We start from the raw sequence: 25156 nt of genomic DNA, 5'->3' as shown, positions 1-25156 counted from the left end.
AACTTTCTCTTTGGTCCCGGACTCGACTTCAAGGTCACGTGAATCACTACGTCATATAGCACACGCGGCTTCATTCTTGCTATATCTGTTTAGCAAGTTGGCCTCACAGGTTCGAGGTTTGAATCTTGGCCCCTTACCTTTTTGTTGCCTGCTCTTTTTTACCAAGTTAATCAAATCGTCGACTTTGCCGGAATTCACAGCGCACGACCTATATTATTATGTAGTCAATGCCGTCTCTCCTCAGCTTGTCACTGGCTTGAGTCTCTGGGACGAGATGCTACGCTCACACCGGGGGACAATAGACCTCGTAATGCAAAGGTAAAACTTGTTTATCATGCTGACTTCTTTTTACATAGTCCATTCTGTATTGAAACGCTGTGATGATGATGTTTACTAGCATGGAACAAATTACTAGGACAATAAAAGATTCTCATTCAGATTTATTGTTGGTGTGTGTGTGTTTTGTGTGCCTTGTTAAATAGGAGTTCCGAGCAAACCGTTGACCACAAACTGAGCAGGTAAAGGGTTTCTCCCCAGTATGTGTTCTTGTATGCGTTATTAAAGTTGACTTTACAGAAAATGTTTGACCACAAACTGAGCATGCAAAAGGTTTCTCCCCACTGTGTGTTCTGGTGTGCCTTGTTAGATGTTCATTTTTAAAAAATGTTTTATCACAAACTGAGCAGGCAAAGGGTTTTTCTGCAGTATGTGTTCTTGTGTGCGCTATTAAATGTACCTTCTGAGTGAATGTTTTACCACAGAGTAAGCAGGCAAACGGTCTTTCGCCAGTGTGTGTTCTTGCATGGCTTGTTAAATCTTTCTTGACAGAAAACCTTTTTCCACAAACTGAACAGGCAAAAGGTTTTTCCCCAGTGTGTGTTCTTGTGTGGCTTGTTAAATGTGTCTTTACAGAAAATGTTTTGCCACAAACTGAGCAAACAAAAGGTTTTTCTCCAGTGTGTGTTCTCGAGTGCCTTGTTAAATCTGAATTTTTAGAAAATGTTTTACCACAAACTGAGCAGACAAAAGGCTTCTCCCCGGTGTGTGTTCTTGTGTGCACTGTTAAATTAGTCTTTTCAGAAAATGTTTTACCACAAACAGAGCAGGCAAAAGGCTTCTCCCCAGTGTGTCTTCTCGTGTGTTTTTCTAAGTAACCCTTTGTAGAAAACCTTTTATCACATAGTGTACAGGCAAAAGGTTTTTCTCCAGTGTGCGTTCTTGTGTGTCTTTCCAAGGATGACTTGTTGGCAAACGTTTTATCACAATGGGAACATTTGATTTGTCTATCGTTATTGTGACATATATCACCTTCAGAGTGTTCATCATCATAATAATCATCATCGTCGTCAGTGTCAGAAGAGTGTGACATTATGTTGTCACCATCTGAAAGAGGTTGTATGAGGTCGTCTGTTTGTGATCCCCCACAGTGCTCTCCATCACCTTCTTCACTTGTCACAAAGTCACCAGTCATTGGAAACTTTGAGATTTCATCCTCCTGCTCTTCTTCCTTAATGTGTGGAGTCTCCTCCACCTCGTCCTCCTCTTTATTATACTCAGGACGGAAATATTCTTCATTGTGGTCTGCAGGACACAAAAAAAGACCAACACACAGGTTGCTTAAGCCTCATGTGACCCAGGTTGACTCACGAAAAAATGCTGCATCCACTGCCAAAATAAAAGATTTATGTTTTAGAATAGAACGTAGTAAGGAAACAAGTGAGTGAGAAATGCTAACCTGCTCTGTGAAAGACAACTCCAGGTTCCAACTTGCAAAGCGTGTCCAGTTGCTGAGGTTGTGGCTTGATGTCGTCTTCTGCTCCACAAAGTTCCTCTCTATACTCGGCTGTTTTACTTGTACACATTTTCAGGCGACAATCCTAACACTTTTACAATCACTTGATCTCTTCTGTTATGTGTTGCTAACACACGCGGCAACCAAGCTAAGCTACGTAGGCCAGAGAAGCTACAAAATGCATCCAGACGAGTTTATCTGGACGCCAAGATTTGATTTATTCAGTTTCAGCCCGGTAAAGTAGTAATTGACGTACTGTGTTGAGGCTTTAGTTCGTTCAGGAATAATTATTTCACGAAGGCCGTATCCAAGCCACAGTCGGCGACGCTTACCGAATCTACAGTGCGCATGCGCATCGGGGCGACCATTTGATAAGCAAGCTGCGGCAACCACACTAGGACAATACCATATTTTTCTAAATATGTTTTTGTTTTAAAAGTGGTACGCGTTTTTTAATGTTCAATCCAAATAGTCTATACAGTATTTTGTATAAAATTTCAATATATATTTTGTTAAATTGAAAATGATGTTTTTTGATGGATGGGTGGATGGATGGATGGACGGACAGACGGATCCATACATCAAGTACAGTATTTAGTAAAAGCAAGATTAGATTTCCAAACCTGGATTTTCATTTTCAAAATTGAATGTGGTTTGAAATACCCCATTTATTGATCAGATGTGGCTTTGATCAAATCAGTCCACCATGATTAATCCTTGTGTAAACTACAGCTAAATATCTATCTATCCATCTATCTATCTATCTATCTATCTATCTATCTATCTATCTATCTATCTATCTATCTATCTATCTATCTATCTATCTATCTATCTATCTATCTATCTATCTATCTATCTATTCTATCTATTCTATTCTATCTATTCTATCTATCTATCTCTTCTATCTATAACGATTTTAAAGTTTAAATCTACTGTCTGTAGGTTAAACAAACATGAATCGCAGAATGTGCAGACACTAAAATATTTTGTCCCAGTGTGGTAGCCGTAGCATGCTATCAAAATGGCCGTCATGTTGCACATGCGCAGTGCGCGCCGTTGATCGAGTAGAGGCCGCTGATGACCGTGGCTCGACCACGAGCTTCACTTGATTAATCTTCTCGAATTACTACTGACCGGACTAAAGCATCGACACAGTACGGTTATCACAATTTTTTTGGGACCAAAACGGAATAAATTCAATCTTCGTGTCCGGATAAACTTGTCTGGGTTCACGTTGAAGTTTTTCCTGGCTAATTTAGCCTAGCTTGCGAACCGCTAACAAAGGGTCACATTTGTTAGCAACGCATTGCTAAGAAGCCTCAAGAGATCAATTTAGTGCAAAGTTTTGTGGCTGTGGCGTTAAAATGTGTGCAAAAAAGACAGCACAGTACAAGGAGGAACTTTGTGGAGTAGAAGACATCAAACCACAACCTCACATGCTGGACGAGCTTTGCAAGTTGGAACCTCGAGTTGTCTTACACAGAACAGGTTTGGTCACTTCTTACTCTCACTTGTTTAATAACTGCGTTGTATTACTAAACCTAGTCCACTGTTAATTTTTTAATATAATCATTGTTAGAATTTCACGTTTTGTTCAATAACACATTATTAACATGTAGTGTTAGTAGTTAGTCAGCATTGTAGACGTTTTAGTATGAAAGGGCAAAAGGGCTAGGGATCATAATGTTAGACATTTCCCTTCTGTCGTCCTTTCACAATATGTACCATATTACACACGCTATCTGGAATGTTTGTGTGTAAGTTTGTGTGTGTGTGCCTTAATGACAACTGCCGCGGACGTTTACAGCCTTTAATTAGACTGAGTTCTAGTTAGGAGTGGGAAAAAAAATCGGAACAGTAGAGATCCTGACGTCACGTGACTTTCTCTGAACACAAGTTTGTGCAATCTGAATTTATTTCCCCTTCATGTGTGGCCAAAATGCCATCGAAATGAGCAGTTTGACGCAAGTGTTGCAATGTTATTTCAGTACGTTAGCAATTTGGCAGCAGACGAGGCATGGAGGAGTTTAAGAAATCGTTGGGACACCCTCATAAGGAAAATTATTGCGATACAAGATATCACACTGGTGAATTTGTTGAAGGAGGAGGTAAAGAGTTTGAAGGAAAAAGATGACAAGATTGCTTTAATTGGAGAGGAGAGTCGAAGATTTGGAACAATATATACGCATGGATCATGTGATTATTAGTGGATTGAAAACTATACGCTGCTCGTATGCACGAGTTGCTAGTGGAGAGTTTAGGGGCAAGGACGCTCCACGTGAGGAACGACAGTCTCTGGAGGAACAGGTGTTTTTTTTTTTTCCATAGTAAACAAATAGACATTAAAAAGGAAAGTATTTCAGCCTGTATCTTACTTCCAAGGAGACTTTCTGAAAGAGCTGGACAAGCGGAGCCAAACATTATCCGGTTTGCAAATCGTAAACATAAATCGGAATGACTTAAACAAGGAAACAAGTTGAGGGGGGACACATGTTTGTGAATGAACATTTAACAAAAAGAAATGCTGATATTGCCAGATGTGCTCGCTGAGAAAACAGAACAAATTAAAGCAACGTGGGCAAGAGATTGTACGGTAGAGATTTCCAGAAGAGGAGAAATCTGTCGTTATTCAGGAGATTGATGAACTGGAACATTTCTGATGATATTGAATGGACAATGGCGAGTATTACTTCGGGGGAGTCGACTGCGTATGAAGACTTTTTTTCTTCTTCTTTTTTTGTGGAATCTGGACTGATATGGAGCAGGGAGGCATTTTGTCCAGTACATGCTTTACTTTTGTTTCTGGAGATCTGTGAGGGAAATTGCAGAATACGGAAGTATTTCTGAGTTTAATTATATGGCTACTGGACATGTACCAATTTATTTTCAGCAAATTTAATATTTTATTTGATGTGAGTTATGCTTAGTAATTATCCTAATTTGACGACCGGCGGCTGAATTCATATCCTGATTGTTATTATGAAACAAAACACCTGAACAATATAAAATGAAAACATTGATTATAGGCTGCATGAATAAAGCTTCTGTATGTGAAATTGAAAATTTGAAGGAACAAATGTTTGAATTGTATGAAAAAAATAATTAATAAGAAAATTGTATTTGTATGTGTGGATTTCAACATTGAACGACGAAACCCAGCGGGACGTATGCGGTCAACCGACTTTACTAACACCATGTACAGTGTTGGTTTATTTCCTAGAACACTAAAACAAGCAGAATTACTAGTTCTTCTGCAACCTTAATTGACAACATTTATTCTAACATCATGGAACCAAGTGTGGGGGGGGTTTGTTTATCCAAGACATAAGTGATCATTTGCCTTCTTCTTAAAAAAAAAATCACCTTTCACTGTAAATTAAGCAGAAAACGTGTTAAAAAAATCTTTCAGAACATTCAGATCGAGAAATCAGGAAACCGCTGTTATTAAGAATGTACCTAATGAGGCAAACTTGGGATCCTGTTTGTGTTTCTGATTTGGATAAAGCTTACAATTAATTTTTGGGGATATTTTAATGAATGCTATGAGATCCCGACGTTGACGTCACGCTTCGCGAAATGGCCGTTAGCGCAACCATTTTGGCATGATAGGAAACGTTCTTTATTTATTGTTTGTAGCCTTTTTAACTTTCAATAAATAATTGTTGCTATGCAGTCGGTAGAGTGAAATACTTAGTTCACCAAGTCATTTATCAAAATGTATGCTAAATTTGGCGTAAATATTTAAAAGAAAAGTTAGAAGAGCCGTTTGAGAGCCAAAAAGACAGAGCCGATCCAAATGAACTGGATCACCCAAAAGAGCCAAAAATCCCATCACTACCGCCGAGGCAAACGACTTTTATCAGTGTCATATGCAAATTTAGCTGTGCCAACGCATGCTACAGATTGGCGGACTCGTATCGCGGGCGTGTTAGGAGTTCGATTCGTGTGTCTTGTCTGCATACATTATACAAATTGAGCTGTACGAACGCCCCGCGCTCCTGCTTGGTGGACTTTTTTCACGACTTATTTTTTCATCTCATTTCGCCAGAGTCGCGAGGTTGGAAGAGGTAACAGAAATATTTGGGGGAAAGGACGGGGGGGACACTCCTCAAACTCATTTCATTGGGGAAGTCCAGCGACGATGCCGTCGCGTCATTGTTTATTTTTTTTTTTTATTTTTTATTTTTTTTTTTTTTTTCTCTTTTCTTTCTTTTTTTATAGAGCTCAGTATTGTTCATTCGGAAATGTCATCATCATTGCTCTTTTTTTTTTTTTTTTTTTGAATATATATATATATATATATACACATATATACATACATATATACATATATACATACATACATACATACATTTTTTTTTTTTTGTGTGTGTGGGTGAGTATGTGTGTGTGCGTGCGTGCGTGCGTGCGTGCGTGTGTTTGTTAGCTCACCAGAAAACCTATTAGAAAAAAAAAATCTCATACCGTTCACCTAAATCGAACACCAGGAGACCCGAGGGGACCGAAGAAAACCAAGGAAGGTGAAATCCAGCACCGACCAGACACCCCCCACCAGAACTCCTCCCCAGCCCAAGAAACATCCAGACCCCAACAAATCCAAAAAACATAAAATCAGGGAGGCCTCAAGAGACCAACGGAGAGACCGAGAAAAGGAAGGAAGGAAGGAAGGACAGACGAAGCCGCGTGAGATCCGAGACACCAGCCTCCACCGATTCAATAACCTGAGGAGGAAACAGATTGTGTCTGAGTTTCGGTAGATGCTGGTGTGGTGGATCTGGCATGCATGAAAATCTCCACCAAAGAGGGGAGCCGTCGACCCCCGCCGGAACAGAGCAAGCGCAACACCTCAGGGCCCCCCAGGCCGCGGCAGCGCCAAAGGACGACCCCCGGGCCCCACCAGGGCCACCGGCCGGAGAGCAAACCCAGGAGCAGGAGCGCCCCCCGCCCCAACCCGGCCCGCGCCCCCGGCCCAACGCAGCAGGACGGGGCACTGCAGGCCCACCAGGCACCCCACCGGCCCCCAACCCCCGCCCCCCCCCCCACAACCCCCCGCCCCCCATCCACCCCCGCCACCCAGCCCCAGCCGCCCCCATGCCCCCAATCCCCCAGACACCCCCCACCCCCAGCACCCCCCCACCCCGCAACCCCCACCACCGCCCCCCCCCCCAACAAAGCCGCCCCACCCCGACCAACCGGCAGCCCCCCAACCCCCGACCCCCAGCCCCCGGGGACCACCCGCACCCAGGCACCGGCGCCGAAGAGGGGCCGGGCAGCGGAGCGGAGAGGGCAGCCGCGCCCACCCCACCCCCCGCCGTGTGGAAGGACGGAACACCGGGGGCAGAAGGGGGAGATGGGGGCACCGGAGGGCGGCCGACACCCCCGAACCCCAGGCCCAGCGGGGGAAGGCCCCGGTCGTCACCCCAGCGTTCTTTGTGAAAATTAACCCCTGTTACTGAGTCCGCCAGCTCGCGGACTGGCGAACTCTACCCCTAAACCGTGAATGTGACCCCACCCAGTGTATATACAAGTGTGTGTGTGTGGTGCATTAAAATTAGGAGCAGGTGAACCGGAGCCGATGGAAATGATATTCCCACGCTCCGATCCACCCGCCACCCAAGCATGTTGCTGAGTGTATGTGGTGCATTAAAAAAAAATAGATAGGGCGGGGGGGGGCGGGTGGCGACACGGACAGGGGACCGCAGCACTGCTCTATACTGCGGCCCCCAACCGATGGCACCCCCACAAGCCCCCCCCCACCCACAAGTTGTGTGGTGTATTAAAATTGGAGGGGAGTTGTAGGGTGAAGACGGTGTTTCCACCCTACCCCACCCCCCAAAGTGTGTTATGTGCCCTATATGTCTATAAAAGTGTATTGTGCAAACCTAGTGTAGTGAGTTAAGAGGTGTGACCAGCGGGGCCCCCCCCAACCGGGCGGGGGCAGGAGGCGCACCGGCCCACCAAGCCCCCACCCACCCCACCAGGACCCCGGCGGGCATATGGGACCCGTCCGGCGGGGCGATAGGGCTCGCCCCCCGGATACTGGGTCCCGCCCGAGGTGTCAGGACGCCCACCGGAGCGGGGCGGGCACGACACCAAACCCCAGCCACCCCCGCCGGCCCCCATAGCACCGAGACCCGGGCCATGGATGGAGCCCCCGGCCCAGGGGAGGGGAAGGAAGGCGTACCGGGGAAGGGGAAGGGAGGAGGGAAGGGGACGACAAGAAGGGCAGGGGGCAGCGGCAGGGACGCAAGGAGAGGGGGAGAGGAGGAGGAAGGGCGACGAGGGAGAGGGGACAGGGAGGCGGAGGACGGGCGGGGAGAGGCGAGGAGGGAGAGGCAGCAAGGGGGAGGAAGGGGGAGGGGAGAGGGAACCACCGGGCACCCCGGCGGCCCACAGGCCCCGAACCGCGTCGCCGGGCCCAGAGCGACGGACCGCGCCGGAACGGCGCCGCCCCCGACACCAGGGAAAGCCCCGCAACGCAGCACCCCCCAAGAGACCCAGGGAACGGCCAAGACGCAGCCGCCACCCAGCAGCCAACAGAGGGGCAGACCCGCCCACTCCCCGCCAGGGGGGACAGCACCCACAGAATTAACCCACTGGCATGCCGTGAATCCGAATATCAACCCCTGGTGCCCATCGGAGGTGAATCCGCTCGATCCCGCTGGCAGCAGCCGGGTTCCTGACTATGGAAACACAACCATTAGTTACAAATTGCCTAATACAGAAACATCAATGCCAGTTATAACGCTGCTGTGGCTCTCGCTAACAGGCAGAATTAAAATCCAAGTTTAGGTTAAAAAATTCTATATACGTAGACCATGTTTCTTTAAATTTTGACATTTGGTTTTTATTTGAGGCAGATATTTTTTCCATTAAAATATGATTTATGAGGAGGTTAGACCATTGGTCGATATTCAAAGTTTGTTTATTTTTCCAGTTAACAAGAATTGTTTTTTTTGCGATAGTAAGGGCTACAAGTATAGATTGAAATTGTTTATGTGGTAAGTCAATTGTTGTTAAGTCACCTAGCAAACACAAGTTTGGAGAGAACGGTATCCTACAGTCCAAGACAGCGGAAAGTTTTTCTAAGACTTTAGTCCAGAAACACATAACCGGAGTACATAACCATAAAGCATGAAAATAAGTGTCTGTAGTGTTTTGTAAACACTGGAGACAAATGTCGGAGTCTGAGAGTCCCATTTTCTTCATCATATATTGAGTAATGTATGTTCTGTGAATAATTTTATATTGGATAAGTTGTAAATTTGTGTGTTTTGTCATTTTAAAAACATTTTCACAAACTTGAATCCAAAAGACAGATTCCGGAGCTATAGACAAGTCTGTTTCCCATTTTGAGATGGGTAAAGACGTTTTATCAGTATATGAAAGTAACTTATATATTTTTGAGAGTTTTTTTGTTGTTGTCGGAGAAAGCTTGGTAATATCTTTAGCTAAAACAGGCGGTTGGAGCGTACCCTGGAGTGTTGGAATTTGTTTCTTTATCATACTTTTAACTTGCAAATAATGTAAAAAGTTTCCGTTTTTTATTTTATATTTTTGGAGCAAGGATGTATATGATATAAACATATTATCTGAGAAGAGATGGTGGAGATGTGTAATTCCTTTCTGCTCCCACACATTCAAATAAAACGATTGGTTGTTAATTTGAAAGTCGGGGTTATGCCATAGGGGAGAAAGCCCGCTGGGCTCCACTTTGGCTTTTGTCATTTCTAGTGCCTTCCACCAGGCAGTCAGGGTGGCGGAAATCATTGGATTTTTAAAGCAGTTATGGCGCTTAATCGATGTTGTAATAAAGAGTAAATCTAGGAGTCTGAGGTTATTACAATCCTTCTGTTCTAGTTCCAGCCAACAGTTAGTATCTCTATTGGGTTGCGCCCATAAAATAATATATTGTAGCTGGTTGGCTATATAATAGTGCATAAAATTTGGTGCCTCTAGACCTCCTTTGGATTTATTTTTCTGAAGAGTAGATAGACTAATCTTTGCTTTTTTTTTTTTCCAGTAAAATTTTGTAACGGCTGAGTCCAACAACTGGAACCAGTTAGCCGTAGGTTTAAATGGAATCATTGAGAAAAAATCGTTTATTTTGGGTAAAACTTTCATTTTAATAGTGGCTATTCGTCCTATTAGAGAAATAGGAAGATTATTCCAGCGCTCCAAGTCACTATAAATGCTATCCAGAAGTGGAGTGAAATTTAAATGAACTAAATCAGTTAATTTAGGTGAGATTTTTATGCCTAAGTATTTTAAATTACCTATAGGAAATGAGTAGTATGGGTCCTGGCTTGCAGGGTTCCATGAATTTTCTGTAATAGGTAGAAGTGTTGATTTTGTCCAGTTAATAGAATAGTCTGATAACTGTGAGAATTTAGTTATTAAGTTAAATACTTCCCCTAATGAAATAGCAGGCTTTTCTAAATAAAGTAAAATATCATCGGCATATAGATTAATTTTATGTTCTGTTACCCCAGAGTGAATTCCTTGAATCATTCTTTCCTGGCGTATGGCTAATGCAAGCGGTTCAATAAATATTGCAAATAATAAAGGCGACAGTGGGCATCCCTGTCTTGTGCCTCTCTGTAGAGTAAAACTCTTAGATATAATCCCATTAGTAGTAACAGTAGCTTTAGGAGAATCATATAATACTGACACCCAGTGAATAAATGACTTCCCAAAGCCAAATTTATTTAAAACAGCAAAGAGGAAGGACCAGTTAACTTTATCAAAAGCTTTTTCTGCATCCAATGATATAATAACTGCCTTTTTATCATGCCGCTGTGACATACTAATAAGGTTAAAGAGCCTTCTAATATTATTAGTAGAGTGACGCTCTTTAATAAAGCCTGTTTGGTCGCTATGAATGATTGTCGGGATTACTGTTTCTAATCTAGATGTAAAAGCCTTAGTGATAATTTTAATATCAGTGTTAATTAGTGAAATCGGACGGTAACTTGATGGAAGGGTGGGGTCTTTTTCTGGCTTTAATAAAAGTTTAATTGCTGCTGTATTCATGTGTGGGCGTATGTGACCATTAGTTTTAATTTCTGTTACTACTCTTAAGAATAGTGGAGCAAGCATTGACCAGAAGTGCTTTAGAAATATAGCCGGATAACCATCCGGGCCGGGTGCTTTGCCATTTGGCATACTATCTAGAGCACTGTACAACTCGTTTATAGTAAGTGGTGCATCTAACATATCTTTATATTCAGTAGTTACCTGAGGTATACTTAAGCTACTGAGGAATGCCTCAATATGCTCTGGGTTAGGTTTATTAGTTTCTGAGTATAAGTTGTGATAATAATTATAAAAAATTTGATTAATTTCTTCTGGTGATTGTGTACATTCACCAGTTGTACCTTTAATAGCCGTTATAAGCGATTTTTCCCGATTACGTTGAAGTTGGTTTGCAAGAAATTTACCTGATTTGTTATTATATTCAAAGTTGTTGTATCTCAATTGTTGTATTATAAACTCTGTCTTTTTAGTTAACATATCGTCTAACTGTATTTTTGTATTTTGTAAGTCAGTCCATATTTGGTTATTTGGGTTTATTGCGTACTCATCCGTCAGTTGTTTAATTTTATCTTCCAAGTCTTTTTCTAATTTTTGATCCTGTTTCTTTTTATAAGATGAATATGATATAATTTTACCTCTAATTACTGCTTTCCCGGTTTCCCAGAGAAGAGCTGGAGATAGGTCTGGAGAGTCATTTATTTCCAAAAAGTCCGCCCATTCTTTTCTTATAATTTTGTCAAATTCTGCGTCGTTTAGTAGTGAGATGTTAAAACGCCATGTAGGTGGTGGTTTAAAGGTATAATCAACTTGTAGGGAAAGGGAGACTGGTGCATGGTCGCTAATAATAATAGGATGTATTTTTGTAACGGTTTTATCAGCAATAGAATTATTTGTAAGAAAAAAATCAATTCTTGAAAAGGACCGGTGCACAGCGGAAAAGAAGGTAAATTCCTTCTTATTTGGGTTTTTAAGTCTCCAGCTGTCGACGAGGCCAAAGTCATCCATATATTCCCCTATTACTTTTGTGGATTGTGATCGCCTTATACATGTTGTTTTATTAGAACGATCCATTAATGGATTTAAGGTTGTGTTAAAGTCTCCTCCAATAATAATAGTAGAGTTCGCTGCTAATTCAAACAGTTTAGAGAAAAATTCATGGAAAAAAGCCGGATCATCATTATTAGGGGCATATAAATTACCGAATGTATATATTTTATTAAATATAGTCACCTGAATAATAATGTATCGGCCCTCTGGGTCTGTTATTGTATTATTTAGAGTAAAGAGTAAATTCTTATGTATGAGTATACAGACTCCCCTTTGTCTACTGTTATAAGGGGCAGAGTACGCTTGGCTAAAATTTTTATCAATAAGTAATTTTTCTTCAGATTTTTGTAGGTGGGTTTCTTGTAGGAGGCAAATATCTGCTTTTAATTTTAAGAGATGGTCTAAAGTTTTTATTCTTTTTGCCTGTGAGCGAGCGCCACAAACATTCCAGGAAACCAGAACTAATTTATGCATACAAATAATATAAACACAGTCCTATGTATATATCTGTATAGGCCATTTGCCACCACTGGCATGTTATAGGATAGAATCAAAGTGGTTAGGTGATTTATATAGTTTGTATAAAATATGAGGTAACGTATAAGGCAACATGTAAGGTAATGTGTAAGGTAACGTGTAAGGTAACGTGTAAGGTGTAAGGCCGTCGCGTCATTGTTCGTGATGAACCGTCTGCGGGGCTGAATTTCTACTTCGCCACACACGTCAACTTAATGCTTCATGTTTCAAGTGTGATTAAATAAGACAAATGAAAATGTAACACTGTTACTCAAAAAAGCTTTGTATATATTCACAGACGTGTCAGTAAGTCTCCCTTCCAAGCACTCTCTCCCGCCCGCGCAAACCGCATATCACATCCATCGCGTACATATCCGATTTGTATCCACACTCGAAAGAGGCCCGGGTCGGGTGGCAAAAATCGTAATTGTGCCGTTCACACTGCATGAAAGAATCAGATATTTGTTTAAAAAAAAAAATCGGAATTGAGCTGCAGTTTGAACGCAACCAAAGTTGACGGATAAACGTTAATTTTCGCCCTCCACGACCAATATTTTCCTGCTGTAGGGGGCGTGTTCAGACAAAGTCACGTGACATCAGGATCTCAATGAGACTTACTGAATGAGTTCAGCACAGAATCAATTATGGTTAAGTTTGAGGGCGATCAAAGTCTATATCTGGTGAATGACGACGAGAGCGTGGCGTGGGGGAGGGGGGGGGGTGCACTATCCCAACCACACCCCTTTTGTTTCGAGAGATGAGTGCCATTCTACGTTACACAAACAACAATGGCCGTGTATGTACAAATAGAGTTTCTGCAAAGTGTATTAAACTGGAAATTATTCTTGAAAACTAAATATAGTTATGTTAGTAACAACCAAATAAATCATGTGGAGCAAACTTGTCATTACAGTCAGGGTTCTTTTTAAATGAGATGTCCAATATTTCAATAGTTATTTTATCCAGTTGTGCACACACACCTGCTAAGTCTTAAATTATTATTATTATTATAATTTTTTTTTTTAATCTTGAGCAGCGCAAAGTTTTCTGTATCAGATTGAAAAAATCTATTGTGCATCCCTAAACTTTTTTTTTGTATGCTGGTGGTGTAGTTTGTCCGACATCCAAGTAAATTTGCGAGGGGTGAGTAAAGGCAACTGGAATATTCTTGCTTGTTGAAGACAATTCACTTTGAATACAGTCAGCTTCTTCAGTTCATCTTCAATTACCTTAAATATTTTAGAAACAATAATACGCAGCATCAAATTCACACGAGGCTTGACTTAAGAAAATTCTGCGTTTTGTCTTTTTTTGCCCTGCAGACCGCAGTGAAGAATATTTCCATCCCGAGTGGCAAGAGGTTAAAATCAAGGAGGAGACCGAGACCTCACACATTAAAGAAGAGGAGCAAGAGGACGAAATCACCGCGTTCCCATTGGCTGGTGTCAGTGTAGAGAGTGAAGAAGGTGACGGAGACCACTGCGGGGGATCTCAAACCGACGACGGCGGCCTCATACCGCCACTTTCAGATCGTGACCATATAATGTCTTCTGACACTGACGACGACGACGACGATGATGATGAACACTCTAAAGGTGAGATGACGTGTCACACTGACAATAGACAATTTTCTCATTGTGACAAAACTAAAGTCAACACTAAAGAATAAATCCTTTTGCTTGCTCACTTTGTGGTGAAGCGTTTTCCACGCAGATGTTTACAGCCTTTAATTAGACCCGAGGTCTAGTTAGACGTTACAAAAACAAAAAAATCAAAGCAATAGAGATCCTCCTGACGTCATGTGACTTTCTCTGAACACGCCCCCCTGCGGCAGGAAATTATTTGCGCAGCGTTAATGGGCTCCAATGGCGTAGAGTTCAACAACTAGCGTTTACCCTTCAACTTTCCGCCCAAGAGCATTGACAGTCACTTTGGTGAAAAGGACATGATATATACATGCGCATTATTATTATTATTATTATTATCATGTTGGATTGCTGATGAAGTGTCAGGATTATTTTTTATTTTTTTTACTTTGCGGCGCTGCTAGCGTGGAATTACCTCCTGTCCTGCTGGTGAGTGCTTTCAAATCTGATCATACAAAGGCTTTACAAGTTTGTACAATCCGGATTCATTTCCCCTTCATGTGTGGTCAAAATGCCATCGAAATTTGCAGTTTGACGCAAGTGTTGCAATGTTATTTCAGTACGGTAGCAACTTAGCACCAGCTAATTAGGCCACCGAGGACGGCGAAAACTAGCGAAAAAGGTTTATATTTTGGATTCCCGATGAAGTGTCAGGAGGGTTTTATTTCAACTTGTCTATAAGAGAGCCAAACGTTGACGTCACGCATCCCAAAATGGCCGTTAGCGCAACCATTTTGGCACGATAGGAAACGCATCTGCTACTTTGAATAAACAGCAATTGCCACACTTGAACAATGATTGACAGCTGTTGTGGACTAGTTGCCACAACGAGAAGAGGCAAAAAAAAAAAAGGATTACGCATTCTCGAGGCTACCAAAAGAGGAATCAATGCGTAGCCAATGGAGCACTTTGTACATGGTGGCTAAATCAGCAGATGCTAACTGTTACAACTTTTACCACATGCAAAATGTGGGGGAAATAATCTGCTTTGTTCATTTGTGCTGCTACGGTTTAATAGATATTACACCGTTTAATTTAATAACTGACCGACACCATAAAGAAGACTTTGTACGGTATGAATGACGGTGGCCGCGCCCAATTTAGCAGCTGCTAAGTTGCTAACGTACATAAGACCGCCAAGACTTGCGTGAAACTGCCAACTTTGATGGCATTTTGACCACACATTAAGTGGAAATAAATCTGGATTGTACAAATTTGTAAAGCCTTTGTATGATTAGATTTGAAGGAATTCACCGGCACCAGGGGGCGTAATTCCACGTTAGCAGCGCCATTGTTGAAAGAAAAAAAAAACTCCTGACATCACATCAACTTCACATGAGGCTCGACTTAAGCATTCCGTGTGTTTTGTCTTTTTGTTGTCCTGCAGACCCCAGTGAAGAATATTTCCATCCTGAGTGGCAAGAGGTTAAAATTAAAGAGGAGACCTCACACATTAAAGAAGAAGAGCAAGAGGATGAAATCACCAAGTTCCCATTAACTGGTGTCAGTGTAGAAAGTGAAGAAGGTGACGGAGACCACTGCGGAAGATCACAAACGGACGACGGCCTCATACCGCCACTTTCAGATCGTGACCATATAACGTCTTCTGACACTGACGATGATGATGATGATGATGATGATGATGATGAACACTCTAAAGGTGATATGACGTGTCATACTGACAATAGACGAGTAGAATGTTCTCATTGTGACAAAACGTTTGCCAACAAGTCATCCTTGAAAAAACACTCCAGAATACACACTGGGGAAAAACCTTTTGCTTGCTCACTTTGTGGCGAAGCATTCATTCAGAAGGCTCATTTAATATCACACACAAGACGACACACTGGGGAAAAACCTTTTGTCTGCTCAGTTTGTGGTGAAGCATTCATTCAGAAGGTTCAGTTAACAGCACACACGAGAAGACACACTGGGGAAAAACCCTTTTCCTGCTCAATTTGTGGTAAAACATTTTCTCTAAATTCAGTTTTAACAAGACACTCCAGAATACACACTGGGGAAAAACCTTTTGCCTGCTCACTTTGTGGTAAATCATTCACTCAGAAGATGCATTTAATAGCACACACAAGAAGACACGTTGGAGAAAAAATTTTGCCTGAATAAATCGGAACTCCGATTTATCAAGACACACAAAAACACCGACGGTAAAAAAAAAAAAAAAAAAAACTAGGGGTGTGAATTGCCTTGTACCTGGCGATTGGATCTGTATCACTATTTGATACAGATTATTCCCGATACAAATCTATAAATTGATTATTGCGATCCTGTTTTTAAACTCAAATTTAGAAAATACTAATCAGTAAACTTGTACATGTACACTGTAAGATTTGTATGAACATTTATTTATCTGTATTTAACAAACAATCTGCATACAGCATTGAAATAAAATATCAAGGCTTAATGTTCCATGAATATAACACTCTTCCTTGCTTAACATGTGAACCCTAACCCTAAGTAAGACATTTTGTTGAACATTTCTATAAAAAAAATTATGTTTAAACAACAATTTGGCCGCATATCGAATCAATTATAGAATTACCCGCTGCAAGATCGCGATATATTGCCGAATTTTTTTTTTTTAGCACAAGGAATTTGTCTCCAGTAGTATGAGCCAGCTTCGTATTGCTGTAAGAAGCAACCACAAAAAGAACATTTACAATGTGACAACGTATGGGCAGCAAACAACTATTATTGATTAATCTGTCAATTATTTTTTTAAATTAGTTCTTTGGATATTTTTTTGTAAATACATCGCTTTATTAATAAAACGAAAAATATTTCCAAATTGACGGGGGCCACTGATATTGCGAGTCACATGGACTCATTGAAAAGCAAAACTGCGAATGGGCGCAATGCGCTTATGCAGGGATTGGATACCACAGTGGAATTCTGTCATGGGGTGAAAAAAAAAAACAAGGACGTTTGCTGTGTGTGCTTTTACAGAGAGAAGCTGTTCCTTTCATTTTTGGTTAAATGCACTGTTGTTGTTGCACCTCATCACAATAAATGTGTCTTGACAGCTGGAATGTGTAGAGACTTTTATTTTGTAAGTGCTGCAAGGAAGTCTTAAGTGAATCTTCACGACCCGTCTTCCAAACAATGCACGCTTGCACTTCACATCATAGCTGTTAGCGACTATATCACACGTCAAAAGATGGCGGCTGCATTTGTTGTCCCTGCCAATGTAACAGCGCTAATAGCTGTATTTCTCTACCATCTCTTCAGAACTGTCTTTCGTTCTGATTGCCAAACGGGGATCCTGGTGTAAAACATACAGTGGGCAACTTGACTATTGACAATCCATTCATGTAGAAGTTTGCGGCAGACCGTCGGCGGCGCAGGTTACAAATTCTGAAAATGCCGCAATTCCGCCACTGGAGCTGCGCGCGGACCTTGTCAAGTATGAAACGAATCAAGCTTCAGTCATCAGCAAAAACGGGGAGTTCACCAGTCGGTACTGACCTGATCATTGACGATTACCTTGACGAATGCAAAACCACTTTGGTCAGTGTTCCGTTTTTTTGAAGTTTCTCGCTATTCGCCAGCAAAACCGCACGTCCGTCCAATAATCCGCAACGTCAAAAGTCACAACCCGTGCGTTTGTCTCTTTGTGCCCTGCAGACGTGAGTGAAGATCTCTGTCCTGAGCCGCAGGAGGCGGAGCCTCCTCGCGTTAAGGAAGACGAGCAGGAGGATGCAATCGCCACGTTCCCGTTGACTGGCGTCAGCGTGAAGAGTGAAGAAGCTGATGGAGAGCAACGTGGAGGATCGCAAGCAGACCGCCTCATTACGCCACTTTCGGATGGTCATGACGTAATGTCACCCGGCACCTACGGCGACGACGATGATGATGAACGCCCTGAAGGTGATTTGACATGTCACACTGACAACAAACGACTGAAATGTTCTCAGTGTGACAAAACTTTAGTCAACATGTTCTCCTTGAAAAGACACACAAGAACACACACTGGGGTCAAATCTTTTGCCTGCTCTGTTTGTGGTAAAAGATTCACGAGGAAGACGAGTTTAACAATGCACACAAGAACACACACTGGAGAGAAACCTTTTCCTTGTTCGATTTGTGGTCAACGTTTTTCTATGAAAGGTGAATTGAAAAAAACCACAAGAACACACGCCGGGAAAAAACGATTTGCTTGCTCAGTTTGTGGTCGACATTTTTCTATGAAGACAAGTTTAAAAAAGCACACAAAAACACACAATGTTGAGAAACTTTTTGTCTGCTCAGTTTGTGGCAAAAGAAATTCTGATCATCAAAATTTCTCAAAGCACACGAGAACACACACTGGTGAAAAACCTTTTGCCTGTTCAGTTTGTGGCAAAACATTTTATGCAAGTAAAGATTTAGGCAGGCACTTAAGAATACACACTGGAGAAAAGAAATTTGTCTGTTCAGTATGCGCTAAACGTTTTTTCACAAAAGGTGACTTGGATAAACACACAAGAACGCATACTGGGGAAAAACCTGTTGCCTGTTCGGTTTGTGGTGCGAGATTCAGACAAAAGGCACATTTAAAAGCGCACAGGAGAATACATACTGGAGAAAACCCTTTTCCGTGCTTAATTTGTAAAAAAAGATTCACCCAAAAGAGACTTTTAATAATACACACAAGAATACACACTGGAGAAAATCCTTTTCCTTGCTCGGTATGTGGTAAAAGCTATACTAGAAAGGAATATTTAACAAGGCACACAAAAACTCACACAGGAGAAAAACTTTTTCCCTGCTCAGTTTGTGGTAAAACATTCTCTACAAAGGAATATTTAATGAAGCACACAAAAACCCACTCTGGAGAAAAACCGTTTGTCTGCTCGGTTTGTGGCGGACCATTCACTACAAAGGAAGATCTAACAAGGCACACAAGAACACACACCGGGGAAAAACCTTATCTTTGCTCAGTTTGTGGTCAAACGTTTGCGAGAAAGGACTATTTAACAAAGCACGAAAGAACACACACTAAGGCGAAAACTCTTTATCCTGCTTAGTTTAGATAAATTCAAGTGGAACATTTGATAAAACATGAGAAAATACATTGAAGAAAAATCCTTTGCTTGCTCAGTTTGTAGTAAAAGATTCAGTGACCTCTTGGGATTCTCATTTTTGCCCAGGAACTTTCCTTTCCATTTGGAGCGAGCTGACCCGCAAGTACTTCAAGGTCGTTCCAATTCTACAAATTCTACAAATGCTAATCGATCATATTGCCTCTAAATTCTACTTTTTTTCTGGAAAAAATGTTCTGTTCAGTTTCTGTAATAATGATAGTGAACAAAATCGATTTTTTTTTTATTCCTTATAAACGTGATAATTCTTTTTGGCGAAATTTCATATACACAAATCCAAAATTCGTAATTCAAAACCGTTGTTTAGTTTTTGAAATGGAAACTAAGCAATACATTACTATATTGATGTCGAGCAACAAGAAAGCGATGAGAACTGTGGCTTTATGCTTTTTTGGGTTTGTTTTTATTTATTTATTTAAATCCCCCCTGGATTTTTTTATTCATTTTCTCCTTATTAATAATGTGTTTGTGTAATGGTTACAATTTGTTTGTGTAATCTGTTTAAAATTGTTCAATAAAGTGATATGGAAAAAACGAACTGTGCTAAGCTAACTCGCTGCTCATACTGGTCAGAAAGTGGCGCAATTTGTGGCCATGCAACTCAATTGTGTTAAATGTCATTTTTATAAAACACTAAATTGCATTGTTTTCATAAGATGCCTTTGGGTAGCCCCGCTATAATAATGTTGTAGTAATTATGGAATGAAAACGGAAGTTATACGAAAAAAGTAAGTCACTTAGGTATTTTGTCCTAGTATAGATACCCGTAGCTCGCTGTAAAAGTTTGCCGACTGCTACGCATGCGCACTGCTGACTGGTACAACAGATCGTGTCTTGGACGCGTGCTACACGCAGAAAGTTTTCCAGAATTCATACTGAAATATACTAAAGCATCGAAGCAGTATGTCTATTTCTATTTAACTGGACTACAACACAATCAATGAAATCTTCGTGTCTGGAAGAACTTGTTTGGGTGCACATTGAAATTTCTTTGGCTAACTTAGCTTAGCTTGCTAGCCGCTAGCAAAGAGACACGTGTGTCGGCGACACGTCGCTAAGAAGAAACGAGATCACGTGAACGTAAAATGTTGTGAACGTGTCGTTAAAATGTGTGAAAGAAAGACAGCAAAGTTCAACGAGGAACTTTGTGAAACTGAAGAGGACAGCGAGCTACAATGTCTGCTTTTCAAGTTAGTGCCTCGAGTTGTCTTAAACAGAGCAGGTTGGTTCACATTTCAATTGTTTGGTGACAACTGTTTCTTTTTTTTTTTTTAATGAAATACTCCTTATTAGAGTTATTCGTTACATAGAAGAGAACTTTACTGTATTTGTCATTGTGTACACAATGAACCTTATTTCATCAGCATGCCAGCATCCTTTTCCAGTGTCCTTCCAGAAGGGAGGGAGGTAAACAGTTTGTGGCCAGGGTGTATGGGGTCTTTGGAGATGGAGCTGGCTTTACTGTGGAGCCTGCCAGCATAGATCTCAGCCAGCGGGGTCCATGTAATCCCTATCACCTTCTCCGCCGTTCTCACCACCCTCTGGAGAGTCTTCAGTCCGCTGCTTTGCAGCTCACATACCACACCGTGCAGCAATACAAACGTCGGCGAAGGCAGCAGCTGTAGTGACATAGCATGAAGGGATTGCAATAACAAATAAATCACACGACGTACCGTCACACAACAGTCTGACTCACCGAACCTCGGGTTCGATGAAGCCCAGGTAAAGCATTTGCTAGTTTAGAGAAAAGGAGAGCAGCTTTCGAGAAATCTCTTAACAGTAGCAATAATAATGACAAAATCCAATGTACGTTATGAGTTGTCCTCTTGTGTTTTGTAGTCGTCAATCAAGAAGATCTCCATCCTGAGCCGCTGGAGTCTCGACAAATTAAAGAGGAAGAGGAGCCAGAGCCGCTTCGCGTTAAAGAAGAACAGTGGGAGGATGAAATCCGCACGTTTCAATTGACTGTCGTCGGTGTGAAGTGTGAAGAAGTCGATGGAAACCGCGGTGGAGGATCACACACAAATGGCGCCGTAGCTCCACTTTCAGATTGTGATTGCATGACACCACACTCTTCTGAAAGTCAGGATGCCGGCCAGAAAGATGATGAACATTCTACAGGTGATGTGACATGTCACGCCGACAACAAACATGCTCAGTGTTGTCATTAGCCGGATTTACGTGGAGCCATATGTTCTGATTAGAACGGGGATGCCTAAATCCACTCTTTGTGAGCCCTTATACAGCTTGTTATAGATGTTCCCCTCCTCCGACACACCTGATTCAAATGATCAGCGAGCTCTGTAGAGGTCTTGACAACAATTCAGATTATTTGCTTCAGGTGTGTTGGAGGAGGGAGACATCAAAACAAGGCTAGCTCGGGGCGCTCGAGGACCAGACTTGGGCACCCCTGGATTAGAGTGAATCAGAATGACCAAACTGAGTGGCTATGTTTACATGGACACATTTAATTGGATTAACAGCTTGATCTGATTACAAATTATGAATGCAAACACGGCATTCTGACTGTTCTGACCCGATTAGACTCAATCGAATCAAAATTTGCATCTGATTGACGGGGGTGTGTTAAGACGATTCTTATTCCGATCAACGCACATGAAAACAATCAGATAGTTGGTTGTGACGCTTTATAACCGAGACCAGTAAAAGCAAAATCACGGTCTGATCGACACAGTCGAGCGCCATCTCACAAATTAAGTGTATCCGAAACATTACAGACGAGATCAACGTATGCGCTTGTTTGTTTACAACGGAAGTGCGGCTTCTACTGTTTTCCTTCCGGTAAATTAGACAATTCTGTGCAAGTCAAAATATATATTTTTTCAGTCAAACGTGGGATATTTGTAAGCGCACATTGTAATCAGACTGGTTTTTTTTTGTTTTGTTTTTAAGGGTTCATGTGCACAGTTTAGTTCTAATCTGATTACTGATCGGATTAAAGATATTTTGTCCATTGAAACTCCTCAATCAGAATGAAAAGGCCGGACCTGAATGGAAGTTCATAGAAGTGGAATCTTCCTTATTCCTGCTGCAAATTGGCTTATTTTGCCTAAAAATAACAGACAAGGCCATTGATATCAATTTATGGAGAGAGAAAATTTGACATTTTTGGACACGGTGCACGTTTCCAGCGGAGAGGTCATGGCGGTCAATCTACATAGATTGAATCAAGACAACTGGAGTATTCTTCTTTATTGAAGACATTTTACCAAGTTTTTCTGTTCATATTATATGAACTTAAATGTTGCCATCACATTTAGAAACAATAATACACAAACGTCAAAGCCACGACATGTGATGTGACTGAGCAAACTTGACTTTTGTCGTCTTGTGTCCTGCAGATCCGAGTGATGATGATCTTGTTCTGGAGGAGCAGCGGTCAGACGTTACCCAAATTACAAAGACGGAATCAAAGCCTCCTCATAATAAAGAAGAACTGTGTGATGATGAAATCAGTGTCACTTTGAAGAGTGACGATGATGATGGAGATGGTGACGACATGACGTCACACTCTTCTGAAACTGACAGCGCTGATGAGAAAGATGATGAATCCTCGGCAGGTGATGTGACGCATCACACTGACAACAAACGTGTTCCGTGTTGTCGGTGTGACAAAACTTTTGTTAGCGAGTTATCCTTGAAAACACACACAAGAATACACGCTGGGGAAAAAACGTTTGCCTGCTCAATTTGTAAGAAAACATTTATGAGAAATGCAGACTTAACGAGACACACAAGAATACACACTGGAGAAAAACCTTTTGCCTGCTCTATTTGTGAGAAAAGATTCTCGAGTAAGGGGCGTTTAACAGAACACTTAAAAACACACACTGGAGAAAAACCTTTTGCCTGCTCTGTTTGTGAGAAAAGATTCTCTCGAAATGTGCGTTTAAGAGAACACTTAAATACACACTCAGGAGAAAAACCGTTTACTTGCTCTGTTTGTGAGAAAAGATTCTCTCGTAAGGGGCGTTTAAGAGAACACTTAAAAACACACACTAACCCTTTTTCCTGCTTACTTTGTGTTGAAAGATTCTCTTCAAAGACACATTTAAATAGACACATAAGAACACACACTAGAGGAAAAACGTTTGACTGTTTAGTTTGTGGTAAAACATTCACACTAAAGTCAAGTTTAAGAATTCACAAAAGAATACACAATGGAGAAAAACCTTATCCCTGCTTAGCTTGTGGTAAATCATTCACTCAGAAGGTGCATTTAACATTACACACAAGAACACACACTGGGGAAAAACCTTTTCCCTGCTCATTTTGTGGCAAACGATTCCCTGCTAAGTGGAATTTAAAAATACACTTAAAAACACACCCTGGAGAGAAACAATATGCCTGCTTAGTTTGTGGTAAAAAATTCTCTGTAAAGGCAAAATTAAACACACACAAAAGGAAACACACTATAGAAAAACCTTTTGCCTGCTCCGTTTGTGACAACAGATTTTCTTCAAAGACCCATTTAAACACACATGCAAAAGTGCACATTGGAGAAAAACCTTTTGCCTGCTCAGTTTGTGACAAAAGCTATTCTTTAAAGAAAAGTTTAAAAAGACACACAAGCCGACACTTTGTAGAAAACCCTTTAGCTGCTCAGTTTGTGGGAAAAGATTTTCACTAAAGAAAGGCTTAAAAACACACAAAAGACAACACAGCAGAAAACCCTTTTAGCTGTTCAGTATATGGTAAAGAGGTTTTTTTTTTTTTTTTTACAAAGGAAGAATTAAAAATACACACACTGCTGAGAAAGTGTTTGAATGCTCATTTTGTGGTAAAAGAGTCAGAAAAAAACGAAAAAATTCATTCTGCCTGCTCCATTTGTGGCCAAAGCCTTTCTGTCAAGTTTAACAAAACATTTAGACACACATTGGAAAAACAATTGTTCAGTTTCCGTGTGTGCGGTTAAAAGTTTTCTGGTAAGGCTTACAGGAGCCCCGACTGGAATGACGTCTTTGCTCTATATGATATTTTGGGTAATTAGTATTGGAACATAAGATAACGTTTATAAAAAAAATAGCAAACTTGATTGTCATTTTTGTCGCCATTGTTGTCTACCTGGCAATGCATTCTGGGTAGTGATGTAACAAGGTTTGGCTCTGTTTTTAGCAGTCACAGCAATGACTAAGCAGAGCATGGACCAAGTCATACGGAAAGTGAAAAAGTAGTCCGTAATGAAACTAGTATCACGGACGTGATGACGCTCGAGTTGATTGATCATTTTCTGACGTGAAATCATTTTCTGACGTGAAAACGCTGTGTATCAAATTATTTTGTAAACAAACAAGGTTTTTTTTTAGTTTGCAAAAATGTTCCAGTCAGGGTTCCTTTTAAGAGACAAGTCTGTTCATGAGAAGAACAGTGAGCAGTTGGAGCTGCAAAATAAACTGAAGAAACTGCAGCTCTTGGCTTAGCAGTCAATTATTTGGGGTCCAGAGTTCGAAGTAAACACGTTAAAGAGGCATTTAGATGTTATGCTGCACGCAAATAGAATAAGCTGCCAACAGAAGTGAAGTCAGCCTCGAGTGTAAATGCTTTCATATCCAAGTTAAAAACTGTAGCTGTTTTCCTCTTGCCAATTTTCTTAAGCATTTTAAATTAGTTTCACTCTATTGTCTTTTAGTAATTTGAGAAAGCAATTATTATTTTTTCTTTAAATGCCTTAAAACCTTGTTTATAGATGTGTTTAAATGTTGGCAGTGTATGTTCTTTTAGTCATTTTGGTAAGCTTTTTTTTCTTTTTCTTTTTTCAAAAATGTTAACTATTTATAAATGCTTTTAGGCGCTTTGCTTTGGACTGTGTGAAGCAGCATTGAGCTGACTTTTGTATGAAATGTGCTAATAAAGCGGCCTTGCCAAGTTCTACAAATCTCTGCAAGTGTCATTTTCAAATGATCGTTTCTACAGCATAGTAAATAACAAGATCACTTGGTGATTAAAAAAAATGATGAAGAATATCGGTCCTGGAGGCTACCTGGTGACGCACATCAAGT

At 41.1% G+C, this 25156-nt stretch overlaps 5 protein-coding genes across 9 annotated transcripts in view; 4 read left to right on the top strand and 1 right to left on the bottom strand.

Annotated features, from left to right (window-relative positions):
- LOC147176617 (uncharacterized) overlaps nt 1-991 on the top strand; it is a 9537-nt gene extending 8546 nt beyond the window's left edge. The window contains exons 5-7 of the mRNA XM_086070461.1: nt 1-33; nt 245-318; nt 483-991. The exon at nt 1-33 is cut by the window's left edge and continues 136 nt beyond it. Of these exons, the coding sequence (XP_085926587.1) occupies nt 1-33; nt 245-318; nt 483-522 (147 nt within the window). The 3' untranslated portion in view covers nt 523-991. The remainder of the gene's footprint in view (nt 34-244; nt 319-482) is intronic.
- Nucleotides 426-2145, bottom strand: LOC147176616 (uncharacterized). The gene is made up of 2 exons (XM_086070473.1): nt 1736-2145; nt 426-1581 (listed from the first exon to the last, which is right to left on the bottom strand). Exons 1-2 carry the CDS (start codon nt 1860-1862, stop codon nt 431-433), a joined length of 1278 nt encoding a protein of 425 aa, XP_085926599.1. The 5' UTR covers nt 1863-2145; the 3' UTR covers nt 426-430.
- A 685-nt stretch (nt 2146-2830) lies between these two features.
- Nucleotides 2831-19549, top strand: LOC147176614 (uncharacterized). Of its 2 annotated transcripts, XM_086070476.1 has the most exons (5): nt 2831-3280; nt 13714-13986; nt 15425-15697; nt 17680-17922; nt 19185-19549. In XM_086070476.1, exons 1-5 carry the CDS (start codon nt 3157-3159, stop codon nt 19370-19372), a joined length of 1101 nt encoding a protein of 366 aa, XP_085926602.1. In that variant the 5' UTR covers nt 2831-3156; the 3' UTR covers nt 19373-19549. The 2 variants fall into 2 exon arrangements, with proteins under 2 accessions (XP_085926602.1, XP_085926601.1); XM_086070475.1 differs by lacking the exons at nt 17680-17922; nt 19185-19549 and having other exon boundaries at nt 15425-17084.
- LOC147176615 (uncharacterized) lies at nt 17947-19194 on the top strand. Its single transcript, XM_086070477.1, has one exon. It carries the CDS (start codon nt 17991-17993, stop codon nt 19059-19061), a length of 1071 nt encoding a protein of 356 aa, XP_085926603.1. The 5' UTR covers nt 17947-17990; the 3' UTR covers nt 19062-19194.
- Nucleotides 19550-19936: 387 nt separating the features above from the next.
- On the top strand, nt 19937-25032 carry LOC147176613 (uncharacterized). 4 transcript variants are annotated; one of them, XM_086070464.1, is made up of 3 exons: nt 19937-20037; nt 20976-21257; nt 22499-25032. In XM_086070464.1, exons 2-3 carry the CDS (start codon nt 21197-21199, stop codon nt 23785-23787), a joined length of 1350 nt encoding a protein of 449 aa, XP_085926590.1. In that variant the 5' UTR covers nt 19937-20037; nt 20976-21196; the 3' UTR covers nt 23788-25032. The 4 variants fall into 4 exon arrangements, with proteins under 4 accessions (XP_085926590.1, XP_085926589.1, XP_085926588.1 ...); XM_086070463.1 differs by having other exon boundaries at nt 19939-20326; XM_086070462.1 differs by having other exon boundaries at nt 19939-20358.
- Nucleotides 25033-25156: the final 124 nt, after the last annotated feature.

This window comes from Leptonotus elevatus, chromosome 3 (genome assembly GCF_054856555.1).
Source record: "Leptonotus elevatus isolate MCC_2025b chromosome 3, RoL_Lele_1.0, whole genome shotgun sequence".
NCBI classification, from domain to species: Eukaryota; Metazoa; Chordata; class Actinopteri; order Syngnathiformes; family Syngnathidae; genus Leptonotus; species Leptonotus elevatus.
Note: the sequence above shows the minus strand (reverse complement) of the source record. Positions and strands in the feature narration are given on the sequence as shown.

Bases quoted from the DNA above. Each gene is read 5' to 3' on its own strand.
- LOC147176616 (XM_086070473.1), bottom strand. From the start codon at position 1,862: ATGTGTACAAGTAAAACAGCCGAGTATAGAGAGGAACTTTGTGGAGCA. The intron at 1,582-1,735 runs GTTAGCATTTCT...TGTGTCCTGCAG, and splicing joins AGTTGTCTTTCACAGAGCAG to ACCACAATGAAGAATATTTC.
- LOC147176614 (XM_086070475.1), top strand. From the start codon at position 3,157: ATGTGTGCAAAAAAGACAGCACAGTACAAGGAGGAACTTTGTGGAGTA. The intron at 3,281-13,713 runs GTTTGGTCACTT...TTTGCCCTGCAG, and splicing joins AGTTGTCTTACACAGAACAG to ACCGCAGTGAAGAATATTTC. The intron at 13,987-15,424 runs GTGAGATGACGT...GTTGTCCTGCAG, and splicing joins TGATGATGAACACTCTAAAG to ACCCCAGTGAAGAATATTTC.
- LOC147176615 (XM_086070477.1), top strand. From the start codon at position 17,991: ATGTTCTCCTTGAAAAGACACACAAGAACACACACTGGGGTCAAATCT.
- LOC147176613 (XM_086070462.1), top strand. From the start codon at position 20,244: ATGTGTGAAAGAAAGACAGCAAAGTTCAACGAGGAACTTTGTGAAACT. The intron at 20,359-20,975 runs GTTGGTTCACAT...TGTGTTTTGTAG, and splicing joins AGTTGTCTTAAACAGAGCAG to TCGTCAATCAAGAAGATCTC. The intron at 21,258-22,498 runs GTGATGTGACAT...TGTGTCCTGCAG, and splicing joins AGATGATGAACATTCTACAG to ATCCGAGTGATGATGATCTT.